Source organism: Vombatus ursinus, unplaced genomic scaffold, assembly GCF_900497805.2.
Source record: "Vombatus ursinus unplaced genomic scaffold, bare-nosed wombat genome assembly UNPS02014833.1, whole genome shotgun sequence".
NCBI classification, from domain to species: Eukaryota; Metazoa; Chordata; class Mammalia; order Diprotodontia; family Vombatidae; genus Vombatus; species Vombatus ursinus.
In genome coordinates, this window is record NW_020954611.1 from 5,105,949 (window position 1) to 5,122,577 (window position 16,629).

The following is a 16,629-nucleotide window of genomic DNA, read 5'->3' on the forward strand; positions in this document are numbered from 1 at the left end:
TGCCAAATCCTATTAGAAATCTTCCAGATGATCCTATATTTTGCATTCATCAAATACTTTTCCATATTCATTTCTCAATGCATCGTCAAATCAAATATGCACATCAAATCAAATATGCACATCAAATCAAATATGCACATCAAATCAAATATGCACATATCAGAGGGTGCCAGCTCCTTTGCCTGGCATTCAAGGCCCTCCTTCTTTTGGTTGTAATTTATATTTCCAGACTCATGGAGCACTGATTTAAAATTGGAATGTGGTCTTAGGTTTCATCTAGACCATTCCCCTCACTTTAGAAATGGGGAAACTGAGATTGAAAGATTTTGAGTGACTTTCTCAATGTCACACAAGTAGTAATTGGGAGAAATGGTACTAAAACCCAGCCTTCTCACCCCAAATTGCTTCTCTTTCAACTACATCTGTGAAGAGTCTCAAGATTTAGGTTATTATTGACTGTTTTCCCCTTAAGGCAGTGTCTGTAAAAATAGCAAAGAACAATGCCCTGCTTTCCTAAAGTCCTTCAAAGCCCAGAGAAGTAGCATGTTACAGAGTACAGGACACTGGACTTAAAGTTAGGAAGACCTGGTTGGAAAATCTACCTCAGGTTTGAGCTGGGTGACCTTGGGCAAAATACTTAAGCTCTCTGCACATCACACTCACTCAGTAACAGTGTCATAAAAGGATTCTGACTACATTCAAGAAGAAATGACATTTGACAATTCATTGACGTCTGAACCATAACAATTTTACTTGGTCCTAAAGTGTCTGTAACTGTCTCCATTGCTCTGTTCCATCCTACACAATGCAGACAGCTGAATCATCCTTGAATATGACTCTCATAATGTCATTCTTATGCTCAAAAAAAGAAAGGAAAAGAAAATCAGTGGTTCCTCATTGTTGAGAGAATAAAGTCCTAACACTCTGGCCTAGCATTCAAGGCCTCTAAAGCCCCTTCCAACTTCAAATCTATGATACTATGAAGATCTCCCTACTATGAGCTACAACATATCTTTCCAATATAATGCTCCACCAAGGTCCTTCACAAAATCTTCTCTTGAGTAAATTGGTTTACTTATCCTGAGCATTGAGTATACCTCACTGCCTCTGCTCACAACATTATTCCCTCTTGCCTTTCCCACTCTAAATTCTAGATATTCTTTTAGGCCCGGATCAAGTCTCACCTTTTCCTCAATCTAATGGGACCCACTCCTCCTCAGAACTTCTATAGTAATCACTGTCTGGTACTAATTCCATAATGTTTTAATATATGTTTAGTTCTTTTTTCTGTGTATGCTTTAACTTCCTGGGTTAGATTTTAAAATCCTTAAAGGCAGAAGGCTTATATATTCTAGCTGGGGAGGCAAGTATGAGTATATCTATCTCTACATGAGGTATGTTTATGTGTATTAGTGTAATTAGAAATGCAGTTATACAAACATCACAATATACTGCACATGAAACATATTTGTTGTTTGTGTGTGTATATACATACATACATATCTATATCTATATGTATATATATATATATATACATACATGTGTGTGTGTTTTTTCTAACACAATTATTATTTTGTAGCAGGTGCTTAATAAATCCAGTGATGAATCTTCTGCCCCCTCTTCCTTTCCTATCTTCAATGAAGGGAAATGAGATGAGTCAGTGTGGGTGGGCCCAAATGAAATATAATGGTGGGAAAAAGTAAAGGAGAATTCAGTTTTGGTATTTATTGTCCTTATCACAAATCTTATTTCTCATGGTTTCAGCACAATTACACTTTTTGAAAATTGCATATCTTAATGGAAGTCAAGGTTTATAAATATATATATTGGTACCTGTTCGAATATCATGATTAACACCTTCCACAGAAACTATGGCATTTGGAATTCCTTTCCCATGCGAATCTCGTACTATGCCTTTGATGCCACGATGAACCTGTTCAATAAAAAAAAAAATATGATGATCAGTTATAGTCATATGGCTTAACATTAAATAATAAATTAGTTTCTGAAATGTAAAAGGGAAAATATCTTGTGGTATTTTAAAGATAATTAAGGACTAATGACTGCTACATGGTCATACAGTTCAAAAGACTTGTTACTTATTCTTAGTATATCCCTGAATTGTTGGTTTTAGAAAATACTCTTCTATGTCTTTTAAGGTCATGTAGCAGAGTTTGCTTACATTGTACTTAAAGCAAAATATTCACTCTGTAAGGTACTAAAAATGAATATCCATACATTTATAAAGGACCCATAAGTTTATATTAGGAGTAACATATTTAGAAACTGGAAAATGAATAAGACATTTACAGGAGTCAATTTTGTTAAATCTTCCTTCCTTCCTTCCCTAAGTCTTCACAGATTTAATGGCAAGGAGTCAATGAAACCTCATAAACTGAAAGTTTGGTTTTCTTTGAGAATCCCTGGGCAAAGAATTTTACCTTTCTTGGCCCTCATTTCCCCATCAACAAAATAAGTGGCATTTCAGAGAAGTATGGAAAGATGTAAATGAGCTGATATAGAGTGAAGCAAGTAGAACCAAGCAAACAATGTGTTGTTGTTGAGTTGTTTGAGTCATGTCTGACTCTCCATGACCCAATTTGGGATTTTCTTGGCAAAGATACTGGAGTGATTTGTAATTTCCTTCTCCAGTTCATCTTACAGTAAGGAAACTGAGGCAAACAGGGTTAAGTGACTTGCCCAGGATCGCACAGCTAGCAAGCGTTTGAGACCAGATTTGAACTCAGGAAGAAAAGTCTTCCTGACTCCAGGCCCAGCGCTCTATCCACTGAACTACCTTGCTGTCCCAGCAACTGAATCAAAGAAACAGAAAGAGCAACCACAAAAAAAGTGAATGCTGAAAAATTATGAAAAACAAACATGGCTCAAAATAAGAGATATGAAAAGATATCCCCATGCCACGCCTTTGCAGAGGTTGGAGGTCCCTAAGTGTGACACATTGTATATATTTTCAGACGTCAATATATTGCTTTTTTTTCGGTCTTGAAAATATTATTTGTTATATGAGCTGGCTCTCTGGGAGAAGGAGTGGGAGGGGATGCTGGGGAAAATTTTGATAATGTAAAAAATTAACAAAAGACATCAATAAACACTTCTCTAAAAAGTACAATGAAAATTAATGGGTTTCAACCAACTGAGCTATAAGGTACTTTTTATCTCTAAAGTTCTGCAATTCTATAACTGCCAGCTAAAATATTTAAAACAGGTACAACAAAGCTGACACTTTTAAAAAACAATGTCTATAAAAGGGTAGAAAACAGTACCAACTACTTCTCAAGGTTCCCTCCTCCTGGAGGCATGGGGTCTTCCATCGGGAGCTGGATGGCTACTTGTTTGTTATACTGGATGTATATATATACTGGATGCTATGGAGGGGATTCTTGGTCAAGTTTAAGTAGGCTCAAATGGCATCTTAGAGCCCTTCAATTCTTACATTTTATGGCTATACTCAAACAATATTTCCAGACTGAAAGGGACCTAAAAGCCCATTCACCCCAATGCATACCTAAATGACAATCCTTTCTTCAAGATCCCTGATGAGCAGTCATCCCATCTGTCTCCATTTGAAGACCTCTAGCCAGAGGGAACCCATAGCCCTCAGGAGTGGTGTGTTTCATTTTTGGCTTGCTTTGGAAAGATTCTGCTTTTTCCTTTTCTATAGACCCAGAATCCTTAGTAACTTCCATTTACTGCTCCTGGCATTGCCCCCAGAGGCTAAGCAGAACAAATCCAATCCCTCTGATATCACAGCCCTTTAAATACTCAAGGAATCTGGACTTTTCTTCAACCCCATCTGAGAGCAGAGCAGAGCTCCAGGGAGCAAGTTGTATGGCCTGGGGGAGTGATACATTCCAGTGTAAATTCCTTGCTCCCCACAGTGTCCAATGAAAGAAGAAGAGGGTGTCTAGAAGCAACCCTCCTCAAAGTGCATGACTAGAGTACCATATTTTATAACTCTTAAGAGGGCCATGACAGTCTTGCTGAGTCATTTCTCTGTCATGTTCAATTCTTCATGACTCCATTTGGGGTTTTCTTGGCAAAGATACTGGAGTGGTTTGCCATTTCCTTCTCCAGCTCATTTTACAGATGGGGAAACTGAGGCAAACAGGGTCACATAGCTAGTAAGTGTCTGAGGTTGGATTAGACCTCATGAAGATGAGTCTTCCTGACTCCAAGCCTAAGTCCTCCTAAACACTCTATATATCCCATGCTATAAAGTACTCCAGAGATCAGAGAATGTAGAGACAATAAGAACCTTGTAAATAATTTAGTTCAACCTTCATTTTGTCAAGGGGGAAACTGAGGCTCAGAGAGATTACAAGACTTCCCCATGGTTACAGAATTATTAAAAGCAATTCTAGAACTCAAATCCATGTTCTTTGACTCAAGAATTAGTGCTTTTTTTTTTTTTAATACTGGTGTCCCTTTCTCACTCAGACTGAGATTGTTGTAGCCTTTTACTGGCCTCAACCCCCTGCGGATTTGCATCGAAGTTTTAAACTTCCGACCTGGGTTGGTTCCACCCTCTTTAGGTAGCCTGGTGGCTCTAGGTTCCCAGAAGTTCACCATATTGGTGCACTTCTTAATGTGGTCATCTGACTGGCTTTAGTCCTAGTATACCTCAGAACTGCTGAGTTCAAGTGATTCACCAGTGTTAGCCTCCCCAGTGGCAAGGATTACAGGCTGCACCTCCACATCTGACTGCTCTCTTATACCACATACCTCTCTCCTCCACCCAATAGTCTTTGTTTATATCTATATAGCAGCAGAAAACCAAAGATAGGGCACTGGTTAAATGCTTTTGAAATGGCAAATTACATAAAGTTTAGTGAATCATATTTTAATGTATTTATTTCATGACAAAATCAAGCAATTAAAATAGATGACTGGATCATCAGAGACAGTGACCTCAATCAGTTTCGTGTATATGGTTAAGCTTAATAAAAGGAGTTGATATTATGTAAAGTTTTAGAGCATGTTTCCAAAGATGGCTATCTGACTTTTACACTCATATTTCTCTATGAAAACTTATTGCATTATCCACACTAGAAAATTTTTTTATGACAGGATGCACATAGTATTTCATCTGTTACCAAAGAAACTATTTTGCTATTTTATTTACTTAAAACATTTTTGGTTAAATTATGGGCCTTATTTTCAGAAAGGTAAAGGTTTCTTCTGTCAATACTAGCTGGCTTTTTCTCTATTCTTTTTAAATAAATGCTTGCAATTAAAAATTGGCCAGAAGGAAATCTAGGAAAGCATTTCCCAACACAAAGAGATTCCCGGGCAGGAGAAAGAATCAAGCTGACTTCTTTAGCGGTAGGCAAAGTAACAGAGAAAAGGCATGAACTCTGCCAAGGAGAACTCAGTTATTTTGCAAAGGAGACAGTAAGGCTTTGGGGGAAGTTGCAGTGTATGCATTGATATTAGCTAACATTACAGCATATAGAACTTCAAGGTTTGCAAAACACTTTACATATCTATTACCTCATTTGAGCTTCAAAACAACCCTGGGAGGTAGGTGCCATTATTATTCCCACTTAATGGATGATGAAACTGAAGTTAAGAGGGAAAGGGAGGGCAATCAGTATTTATACAGCATCCACTAGGTGCCAGGCCCTGTGCTAAGTGCTTTTTGCAAATATCACCTCATTGGATCCTCACAATAATCCTGAGAGGTAGAAGCTGCTTTTATCCCCTTTTTACAGTTAAAGAAACTGAGGCAGAGAGGTGAAATGGCTCATCCAGGGTCACACAACTAGTAAATGTCTTAGGCTAGATTTGAATTCACCTTTTCCTGATTCCAGGCCCAGTGCTCTATCCACTGGTCCACTGATAGGCTAAATGACTTGCCCAGTGTCACACAGCTGTGCCTGAGGCAGGATTCGAACTCAGTCCTTCCTGACTCTAAGTGTGGAGCTCTGTCTACTGGGTATCTAGCTGCCTCTACTAGAAAAAGTACTAGACTTGGACTCAGGAGACCATATTTTAATCCCAATTCTGAGTTGTATGAGCCTAAATAAGTCACTTCTCCTTTCTAGGACTCAGTTTCCACAATATGTAAAATGAGAGGACTGGCCTGGATGATTTCTGAGGGCCTTACAGCATCCTGGACATTCTATAATTTTGTTTTAAAGGCTTTCTATATGAATGATATCTTGAACTGGGTCTCTTCTGAGCTTTTTTGATTAAAAACAAACAAAAAAAGATTTTAACGAAACCATTTTGCTGCTGGAGGAACAGTTAATGGGGCCTGGAAAAGCTAACAATAATTTATGCAGATCACTGAATGTCTTACTCAATCAGATTCAAACCCATTTTACAGATATGGGAAATAAGGGTCAGAATGTGAAGTAATTTGCTCATAGTCCTGCAGTCAGTACATAGCAACACTGGAAAATAAATTTTCTTGACTTAATCCCATATTCCTTTCATTAGAGCACAATTATTATTATTATTATTGCAGTAGACGTTAGTCTGACAACACAATGTTTGTTAACAGAGGGACAGGATCTAGGGAGGAGCCATTTGAGTATGAAGAGATAGCTCCTTGTTTTGCTGATAAAGCAATAACAAAAGATTTCTTGTGGATGAGATTTTCAAACTCTACAACTGACTGTAATAAAGCTAGCCAGCCTCCTTTTAAACCAATTAAATGATGGTAAAATAATTTAGAATATGTTTACGCATAAGCCTTTTCCTTCAAAATCTTCATTAGTACATAGTTTATATTTCTCTTCTCTAAGACCTCTTTTCACATATAAATTAGGGATATCAAACACACAGTCCACATGGCTCACAGTGCTCCCAGGTGCAGCCAAACCAGATTAAAATGCAATAGGGAAATACTAAACAAAACAAATAAAAATACAATAGCATATAGATAATGTGAATATGTGGTTTTCTAAGTCAATATATGACCAACAGGGATTCTTAGGTACAGTTCTGTGGAATCCATTTCTATTTGAGTTTGACATCACTGGTCTAAGGCACCAGATGTTTAATGATGCAATCCTGGTATAAACTTGCATCTTTTGTTGCCTTTCGACTACTCAGATGGTAAAATTGCCTTCACTCAAAGAACATTGCTAAATGTTGAACCTAAAGACTATTTTAACAAATTCTTACCTGTTCCATAAATACTATCAAAGATTCACGATTATTCTCCCATTCTTCAGGCAGGTCACTCTCATGAGGATATTTGTCACAGCCCACATATATTGACAGCTCAAAACAGTTTGTGTGAAGGTAACTAAAGTCATTCAGACCTGCCAATGTAATCAAAGACGATTTTAACTAAAAAATTATCCAAACTGGCATTAGTAAAGAAATAATACTTTTCCATAACTTGATTCCCAACATTAATCATTAGTAAAATTGCAGAGCATTTACACATTAACATTTATTAGGTAGCATATGAGCAAACAGAAATCTCTACGTGTTATAACAAAGTTTCTTAACAGGGCGTCCATCAATTTAAAATAATAGTTTGATAACTATTCTTATTGTTTTGTTCAGTTGTTTCAGTTGTGTCTAATTCTTCGTGACCCCATCTGGGGTTTTCTTGGCAAACGTGCTGGAGTGGTTTGTCATTTCCTTCTCCAGCTCATTTTACAGATGAAGAGATTGAGGAAGACAGGGTTAAGTGATTTGCCCAGGGTCACACAGCTGTGTCTGAGGCCAGATTTGAACTCACAATGATAAGTCTTCTTGACATCAGGTCTGGTTCTATCCACTGGGTCACAGAGCTGCCTCTTTGATAACTATTTTTTAATGTAATTAGCTACCTTCATAATCCAATGTATTTTATTTTACACATTTTAAAATGTTCTTATTTAAAAAAATCTATAAGCTTCACCAGACTGCCAAAGAGGTCAAAGGGTCCAGGATACAAAAAAAGGTTAAGAATCTCTGTTTTTGAGTCTCCCACCAAGATAGCAGACGGAGAAGGACAGTGGCCAAGTGCAAATGTTAAAGAAAAGAATCAGAGAATTCAGGAAGTAATGGCATTGCTGTACAGAACCAAGAAAAGGTGGAAAGGGCTGAAGACAGGACAAAGCAAGGTGATAGGAAAAAACCAGAAAGTATACAAGGAGTGGCTATATTAGCAGAGAAGAACTGAAAAGACTGAAAAAGCAAAGAGTGGAAACTAAGTGAAAATGAGAAACAGCATGAGTCTGCAGTATATAGAAAGTGTACTTGGTTGGAGATTAAGTCTGGGTGGCATCTATGAGCACTCTCTAGACTTTGAGTGAACCTGATTCTCAACCATTTGAGATGTCAGAGGGACCTCACTGTAGTGGCAAAGAGAAACTAGCTATCAAGGAGCTACAGGAATCATGAACAACTGGGAGGCCAAATTAAGAACCAATTATACAATGCAAATGAAGGAGGGTGTGTATAGTACATACATATGCAAGCCCATATGCAGAACTCAGCCCATTTGCCCACATCCAGAGAAAATATCAAAGGAGATTTAAAAAAAAAATTGCATTTTTTTTTAAAAAGCTGTTCTACTGATATAAAGAAAAGTATGTTAAAAATAAGCTAATAAAACAATAATACTGCATTTTAACTCAGGTATTTAATTTAATTTCTGCTTTTCAACTCATTATTTACTCAATAAAATTGTTTTTCAAATGGATTCCTTTTTTAGCTCACTATTTTTTTTTTGCCATGAAATAATTGTTTGTGGTTTTTAAATTAATTTGATTCATTTTTTTTAACGTCCTGAATCATGTTTTTCTTTGAACTTGTTCAAGCTTCAGCTGTCACAGCAAATGAGCTAGTTTTTACATATAGATTTTAAGGAATATTCTCATATTAAATGAATGTTACCAAACATAAGTGGGTAAAGAGTCACAGTGGACATTGAATTGAGAGTATAATCTGTACTCCACATCCTCATTCTTTCCTTTCAAATGCTCTTTTGAGGAATAAGAGCATTCACAATCACACATTTGAACTATGCTTTGTCAAGACGCCAAACAGTAGTGATCAAGAAGAGGCGTCCTCAATAAGCCATCCGACACTTTTGGATTCTGAGTCACTCGGGGCCTCACAGAACACAAATATTCAATGTTATGTTATGTGTGTTAGCAGGGGGAAAAACTGAAGTCTCAGCCCATGGCATATGTTGCTTCACATTAGCGGTTTCCCTTCCACTGGGACCAGGCTCAGATAATTTTTCCTCATACTGTTCTTCATACTGGTTCAATTACCATCAAATTATTAATATTGTGCTCTCTCTGAACGTGTCTGCTTAAGATCACTGCTTTCTACAGCCAAGAACAACACTGTGAAAATGCTAACTGGCCAAGTATTTCAAAGCAGAAGATGATTCAACATGGCGTTCTCTCTCTACCAGGTTTGTATATTTGTCACATGGAAATGTCAATGAGATACCTTCCCTCCCATTTGTCTTTTAGTGATACAGCGGACCCAGAAAATTGGATGGAGGTTAAGTTGGTGGAACAGTAGTGATTCAAGGCCAAAAGCATGCATAGATAATTTAGGAAAGGCACTTCATTATACGGACAAAGATTGAGTCTAGTAGCTGCCAAAAAAAGGTATTGATTGGAAGGCTCTGACTCCTAACCTCCACCTTTCAGTTTTCCTAGTTCACATATAGAAGGAGACCTTCCCCAGTTCTCTTCAGTTGCTAGTATCTTCCCTTCTCAGATTGACTTCCTTATATTCTCTCTCTGTCTCTTTCTCTGTCTCAGTCTCTCATTCTCTGGGTCTCTCTCTTTCCATCATTCTCATTCTCATTCTCTCTCTCTTTCTCTCTCTCTCTCTCTTAAATATATCTAGTTATCTACATGTCATCTCCCCCACTAGAAAGTATGCTTCTTGAGGGCATTTTTTTTTGCTTTTCTCCATATCTCTGGCACTTAGCACCATGTCTGGTACATAGTAAGTGGTTAATAAATTATTGTTGATCAATAGTCAAACAGTCAGTCAGGCCTCATATTTGGGACCACAGCAAGAAATAGCCAGTTGACTGACTAATAAATTTCTCAGTTGTCAGTCACATGTTTTAGCACTGTACTAATAATGAATGTGAGGTGGCTTACATTTTATTGGTCTTTATAAAACACACATATGTATGCACCCTACTATTTCTGTCCTCAGGACATTACTAACAAATGGATAGAGCAAACATTAGCATCTCCCTTTTGTGATGGGAAACTGAGTCTCAGAGATTTTTAAAGGACTTGTTTACAGTCCCATGCTTCATTGGTGGCAAGCCCAGCATTAAAACTCAGGTATTTCATTCCAAAATACAGCACTCTGTTTAGAATAAGCTGATTGCTATACTCGACATACCAGTAAAATGAGACGGCCATAATCACCCTACTTTAGAGGGTCCTTGTGAGTAGCTGTGATGTAATTTGCAAATGCTCTGGAAATGCCAAATTTGGGCATTGAGCACTCCATTTATAATGAGGGTCCTTCATCACCACCTATACTGCTAAGACCAAATGATCAAGAATTAGATTGGATCATAAGAGGATGTGATCATTTCATCTTAGTCACTGGTTTCTGCAATGTGTCATTTTGTGCCTTTGCAAGATAGCTGCTTCCAGAAGTAAAAAATCATTTTCTACATGAACCCGGGTGGCAACAGAGATGGGTTTTCACTCAGATAGTTCCTCATACCCCTCAGGTATTGGCTAAAGGTGGCGAGACATTCTTTTGTGCTCTGCATTTCACTGAAATCCTTCTCTTGTCCCCAAGTTCAATATGCAACACAGAATCTAGCATTTCTTAAGGCTCTGTGGCTCAGATGGTATCATGACACAGGATTTCATTGCCCAGGGATAACAGGGAACAATGGACCGATGGTATTCATACATAGGCAGGTTCAATGCAAGTATCTATTGTGTAATGTATATTTAGAAGCATACTGAACCCTGTGGTAAACTTTACTTTTATTAATTTACAGTTTACCTATCACTCATTAACTAATGCCTGTCAGGTCATTGCTCAGCAATACGAAAGCAGAAGTGAAGGGTATGAGGGAAGGGAGAGTGGGAGGGGAAGGGAAAGGGGAAGGGCAGGAAATTAGAAACACCATTTCATTAATCTCCAGTGAAATGATTCTGCAGACCTCATTATACCACCAGGAAGAAGAGCGATTAAAAGAACTTGAGCCCCCCCTCAACTTGTAAAGGAAGTCAATGAAATAAATGGAAAGCAGAATTGGTTAAAAGCTCAAATGCGGCCTAGACTGGTCATGCAGTAGTCGCCTTTTAAAAATGTTATTATTGACTCCGCATTGACCAATCTGGCTGTGCTGCTGTCTGCGACCTGCTGCAGAAGGGCCATGGCACTTACAGAGATCAAGGAATGTACTGAAAGTTAAAGATTAGGCCTGGTCTTTCAGCCCAAGCTTTTAAACTGGTGATAGGTGATTGGTGTCCTGTTTTTAGCCACAATGCAATTTTAGTGACAGAAATGGTTTAACCCTTGGTTCTTTTCCAGTTTTTTTCTTCTAATACACCTTATGAACTCTTTTTGTCCTTCTCACATAGTGATTTATTCAAAAACATCAAAAATAGTTAAACAGTGGCTATATCTGACAATGTTTGTGACATTTTGCCACGGTAGCCCCCCACCGCTTTGCTATGAGGAGGGTGGTATTTTTCTTTATCTGTTCTCCCCATCCATCATTGTTAAAATTTATTTCTTTGGATTGATTTGGAATGATAGGATGAAGTGGAATAAATTCCAGAGCCTGGCAAAGGCAGTTATGATTCAGTGGGAAATGTCCTGGACCTAGAGTCAAAAGCAATGACATTGAGAAGGAACCCTGCTGATCACTAGCTAGGTAACTTTGGCCAAACCATCATACCTCTAAGCCTCAGTTTTCTCAGCTATAAAGTGGGAAAACATCTGCTTCACAAGGCTACTATGAAGAAGGAGCAAATCAAATGAGAAAATAATCACATCTAATAATATATAATATATAATAATGTTAATTATTAAGAATTAATAATATCATTAGCATATCATATAAATATGATATAATAATATAAATAATCACAGCTCACATTTCTACTGCACCTTCTGGTTTGCATAGTGTTTTCTCTCAAAATCTAATGAGGTTGGTATGGATATTACTTAATGTATCAGTGAAAGCCCTCTATACACTGTGAATCCCAGATAAGGGATTATTATTATTATCATCAATAACCAATAACTTTTTTATTCGGGCAGGAAATGGTACTGCCAAATGTTGTTTTTCTTTCCCTGGCAGCAGTAGTAAATTCTATAGTGATATCAAAGCTGAAACTTGGAAATAGTACTGCGATTGGAAGAATACTCTGGTTTCTGAGCACTCCTTCCCCTATGAGTAGTAACAGCAATTGCTTGTAGCTACAGGATGTCCCAAAAGTCTTAGTGCAGTTTTAAGCTTTGATAGTTTGAAGACCCAGACTTTGAGGACATCCTGTATATAGCTTTAGGTTTCAAAAACACTTTACAAACATCTCATTTGATTCTAACAATAACTCTTGCTATTATTATCTCCATTTTACAGTTGAGGGGACTAAAGTTGAGAGAGAGTGACATGCTTAGGGATGCACAGCATTGTCTAAGGCAAGATTCAAACCCAAGATTCCCTGATTCCAAGGCTGTCTCTTCAGTGACCTTGCCATAATACACCTCAATAAGTAAGGACAGGGACTGAACAAATACCCTGCTGTTACTGTACTTTTTGCAATTCTCACTTGTCTAAATTCATCAAAAACTTGGTCATTAATAAAAAGAAAATAATTTACATTTGTAATGCACTCTATGGTAGCAAAAACTTTCACACTGGCTCATTTGATACTCAAAGGAGCCCAAAGTCCAGTCCATCAATAAGTCAGTCAATAAGCATTTCTTGTGTCTCCTATGTGCCAAACACTGTGCTAAGTTTCCTTCCAAGGAAGAAAGTCTAAGTTTTACTATTTATATTTTATAGTTGATAAAATTGAGGTTGAGTAGGGTTAGTGAATTGATTTGGTTAGGGTCACACAGCCAGCAAGAGGGAGAGATATGGCTTGAACTCAGATAGTCTTTTGACTTCAAGTCTTGAATTGACTTTTCGAATAGTCTGAATCAAAGTAGCCACATAAATAGGTGCCAACCAATGACATAAAGAAAGTAGAACTGGCCCATGTAAAGGCCCTTAGAGACATAGAACATGTCTCGATTTGACCTTCTTTGCTCAGGGTTGCTGATGGAATCTATGATGACAAAAGCCAGCAAACTATTTGTCTCAGGCAATTGTATGTTTTTTTGATTTTAGAAATGAGAAAGCATTAGGAAGAGGTTTAGGAGAGAAAAGGGTAGCCATTCAGCCTGACTAGGAATGGAAGTGCCTTGAGGGCAGGAGCTATTATTTCATTTTTGTCTTTGTATGGCCAGGGTCTAGCCCAGTGCTTGGTGTATACTAGGCACTTAACAGATGCTTGTCTCTTGGTTGATTGATAGGGCTAATTCAAAGTTTGAGAGCTATAAAGAATTTGGAGATTTTAAAAATACTAAGTGAATGTGGAAGCCCTCTAGAATATGAATGTTAGGACATAAAACTAACCCCCATCTCCTACGCTCATTTGGTTTTATCAGGCTTTAAATGCATTCAGTTATAATGTTTAAGGGAATTGTGGTATAACTCAGTTGAGGGAACCAATTCTGACTTTTTAAATCTGAACTAACCTAGATTTTTCACAAGAAAGAATCAGCATGGTGTGGTGGAAACCCAGGTGACACTAGACAAGTCAATTAAGCTCCTTAAGATTCTCATTTGCAGAGAAGGTACATTGGTAGAGGGAATCCTCTGCTTTAATGAGATCACAAGGCTAATCCTAGCTCTTAACCCTATGTAGAGAAGAGGGAAACAAGGGAAGTTAAGAGAAGACAGCCGCAAAAACATGGCATAGGAACAATGTTAAAGACTCTGATACACAAAGGATAGCAAAGGGAGTTAAACTAAACAGTGTTTTTAAAAAGCTGTATCAGAAAAAAAGAGGAATTTCCAAAGCTATGCTCCTAAGACCTGAGATCATATATACATATACATACACACACACACACATATGCATACATATATACACATATATGTACCTATATATACATACATATCTATCTATCTATATATACATACATATATTTAGGACCACTTCCTGGGACGGACGGTAGAATAACAATGGATAACAGAAGGAAGTCACTTAAATCTCACTTCATTTCTGTCTTCCCTACTAAGGAAAATAATCTTTGAACAAGAAGGACTGAACAAAAATGGCTAAAAGGAATTTGATATCCAATATAAGTAGGAAAATGGTAAGAGAGAACCTAGCTATTGTTGGTGAGTGCAAAAGGCCCAGCTCAACTCATCATACTACAATTTGGGGGATGCTTTTACCAGGCCCTTACTTCCAGCAACAGTATGCCAAGAAGCTCCATTCACAGTTCCATCCTCCTTCTGAAAATCTTCAGTGTGGCACACCCTTCTCCGGGCATCTGTCATGAGCCGGTGGGTTGATGCATAGGAATAGGCAAGCCATCGGAATATGTGATCATCAGGGGTAGGTGTCTGCTCCTGGGTCTTCCATAATGATCGGACCATATCATATGGGTACGCCACTACCAATTCTCCTCCTTGTAAATTACCGCCCAGCACAAATGGGATTTTTTCCATCCAGGCTATTATTGCCCTTGTCTCAACAGCCACCTAAATATAAAGAAAAAGACAAACAGCTTGATACCATTACTGCTACATATATCATGAAGCCAGTTTAATGTGAATCACAGGATCACAGATTTAGAGCTGGTTGGGGTCTGAGAGGTCACTGAGTCAAGTTCCCTCATCTTAGAGATGAGCAAAATGAGGGAGAAAGAAATAAAGTAACTTGTCCGGGTTACCCAACTAGTACATGTATGAAGTGAGATTTGACCCGTTCTGAGTTCAAATCCAGGGCCCTCTCCACTATGCAATACTGCCCTTGGTTCAGTGATTGACACAAAATTTGGATGCAGTCAACATTTATTCCCTTTCGCTTCTGATTGGTTTAATTTATCCAGTTCGGAAGAGGAGAAAATAAAGACCACGCTATTAAACACAAAGATCATTTGAGGACCCTTTAAAGATGGATTCGTGATTTCATATAATCCTCCCATTCCCTCCCCTTAAACACACAGCCTCCACTTGTTTTGTTCCAGACTGCCTCTTGTTTCCTCAACCACTCATATTATATAGCTATGTGGTACAGTAGATAGAGTCAGGTAGAGTCCCTGGAGTCAGGAAGACCTGAGTTCAAATCCAGTCTTACAAGCTATGTGACCATAGGCAAGTCACTTAACCGCTGGAAATTGCCCCAGTTTTCTCAACTATAAAATGGGGATACTAATAACACCTACCTCCCAAGGTTGTCTTAGCACTTTTCCTGATACATAGGTTCTTAATAAATGCTTGTTCTCTTCCTCTTCCCTTCCTCACTTCCCTGTGTTTTCTTCTGCTACTTAAAATCTTAATTTACTTAGAAAACTAAAACCATCCACCAAGAGTTTCATCTTTCTCTATTCCATACCTCAAATCCTTCCACACTGCTCCATATTCTCTCCTCCTCAGCTATAGCCTTTGAAGAAGAGGTAGCACTTTTCCGCAGCAAGGCCAACACTTCTACTTGTGCCCTTGATCGCATGTCCCTTTCCTCCAGAAGAGACTTGCCTTCTTGATCATTCATTCACCCTCCCTCTTTCCCTCTCCTTCCTCTTTCCCTCTTATTGCATCTCTCTCTCTCTGTGTCTCTATCTCTGCCTCTCTTTCATCCCCTATTTTCTCCTTACCTATTGTTTCCTCCCCTGATATCTATCCCCCAGCCTTTAAATTATTTTTTAAACTCCACCATCCCCTTGAATTTTAAATGTCTCCTTATGTTCAAAGTCAAATTCCTACAAAATGCTTATTCACACCTTCATTCTCTTACCTCCCAACACCTTGCAAATCTAGCTACTGATTCTAGCAGTTCACTTAAAATGTTTTCTTCAAGGTTACTTGCTAATGCTAACTCTTGACGGCCTTTTTCTCAGGTCTCATTTTATTTGGCCTCCCACTGCTGATTTGGTATTGTGACAAATTATTCTTCATGGGATACTGCCTCTGCTTTCTTGACACTGCTTTTTCCTGGTTCTTCTCATACCTAGAGATGGTTCTCTCTAAGTCTCCTCTGCTGGCTCATCATTCATCTCCTAGTCCTTCAGTGCAGGTACCCTCTAAAGTTCTGTCCTGGTCCTCCTGTTCATCTCCCTTTAATGGCAATTTCATTGGCTTCCGTGGATTCAATTATTAGCTTTATGCAGAGGGCTCCCAAATGCAGAGATCTAGCCTTGACCTCTATCCTGAATGTCAGTCTTATATCACCACATGTCTACTGGACACCTTTACCTGGACATTCCATCAATATCTTAAACTCAGTATGTATGAAACAGAAATCATTATCCTTTCCCCAAATCCCACCCCTCCTCCAAGCTCCCCCATTTCTGTTGAGGACACCAGGATTTTTCTAGTCACCCAGGTTTGCAACCTTGGACTCATCTTGACTTTCCTTTCCATTT

General features: G+C 38.3%; 1 protein-coding gene across 2 annotated transcripts in view; it reads right to left on the reverse strand.

Moving 5' to 3' along the window:
* Positions 1–16,629, reverse strand: part of CPXM2 (carboxypeptidase X, M14 family member 2) — a 202,464-nt gene that overhangs the window by 12,044 nt on the left and 173,791 nt on the right. For both annotated transcript variants that reach the window (XM_027839844.1, XM_027839843.1), the window contains exons 11-13: positions 14,449–14,746; positions 7,153–7,292; positions 1,834–1,933 (exon numbers count right to left, since the gene is read on the reverse strand). In XM_027839844.1, coding sequence (XP_027695645.1) covers positions 1,834–1,933; positions 7,153–7,292; positions 14,449–14,746 — 538 coding nt within the window. The remainder of the gene's footprint in view (positions 1–1,833; positions 1,934–7,152; positions 7,293–14,448; positions 14,747–16,629) is intronic.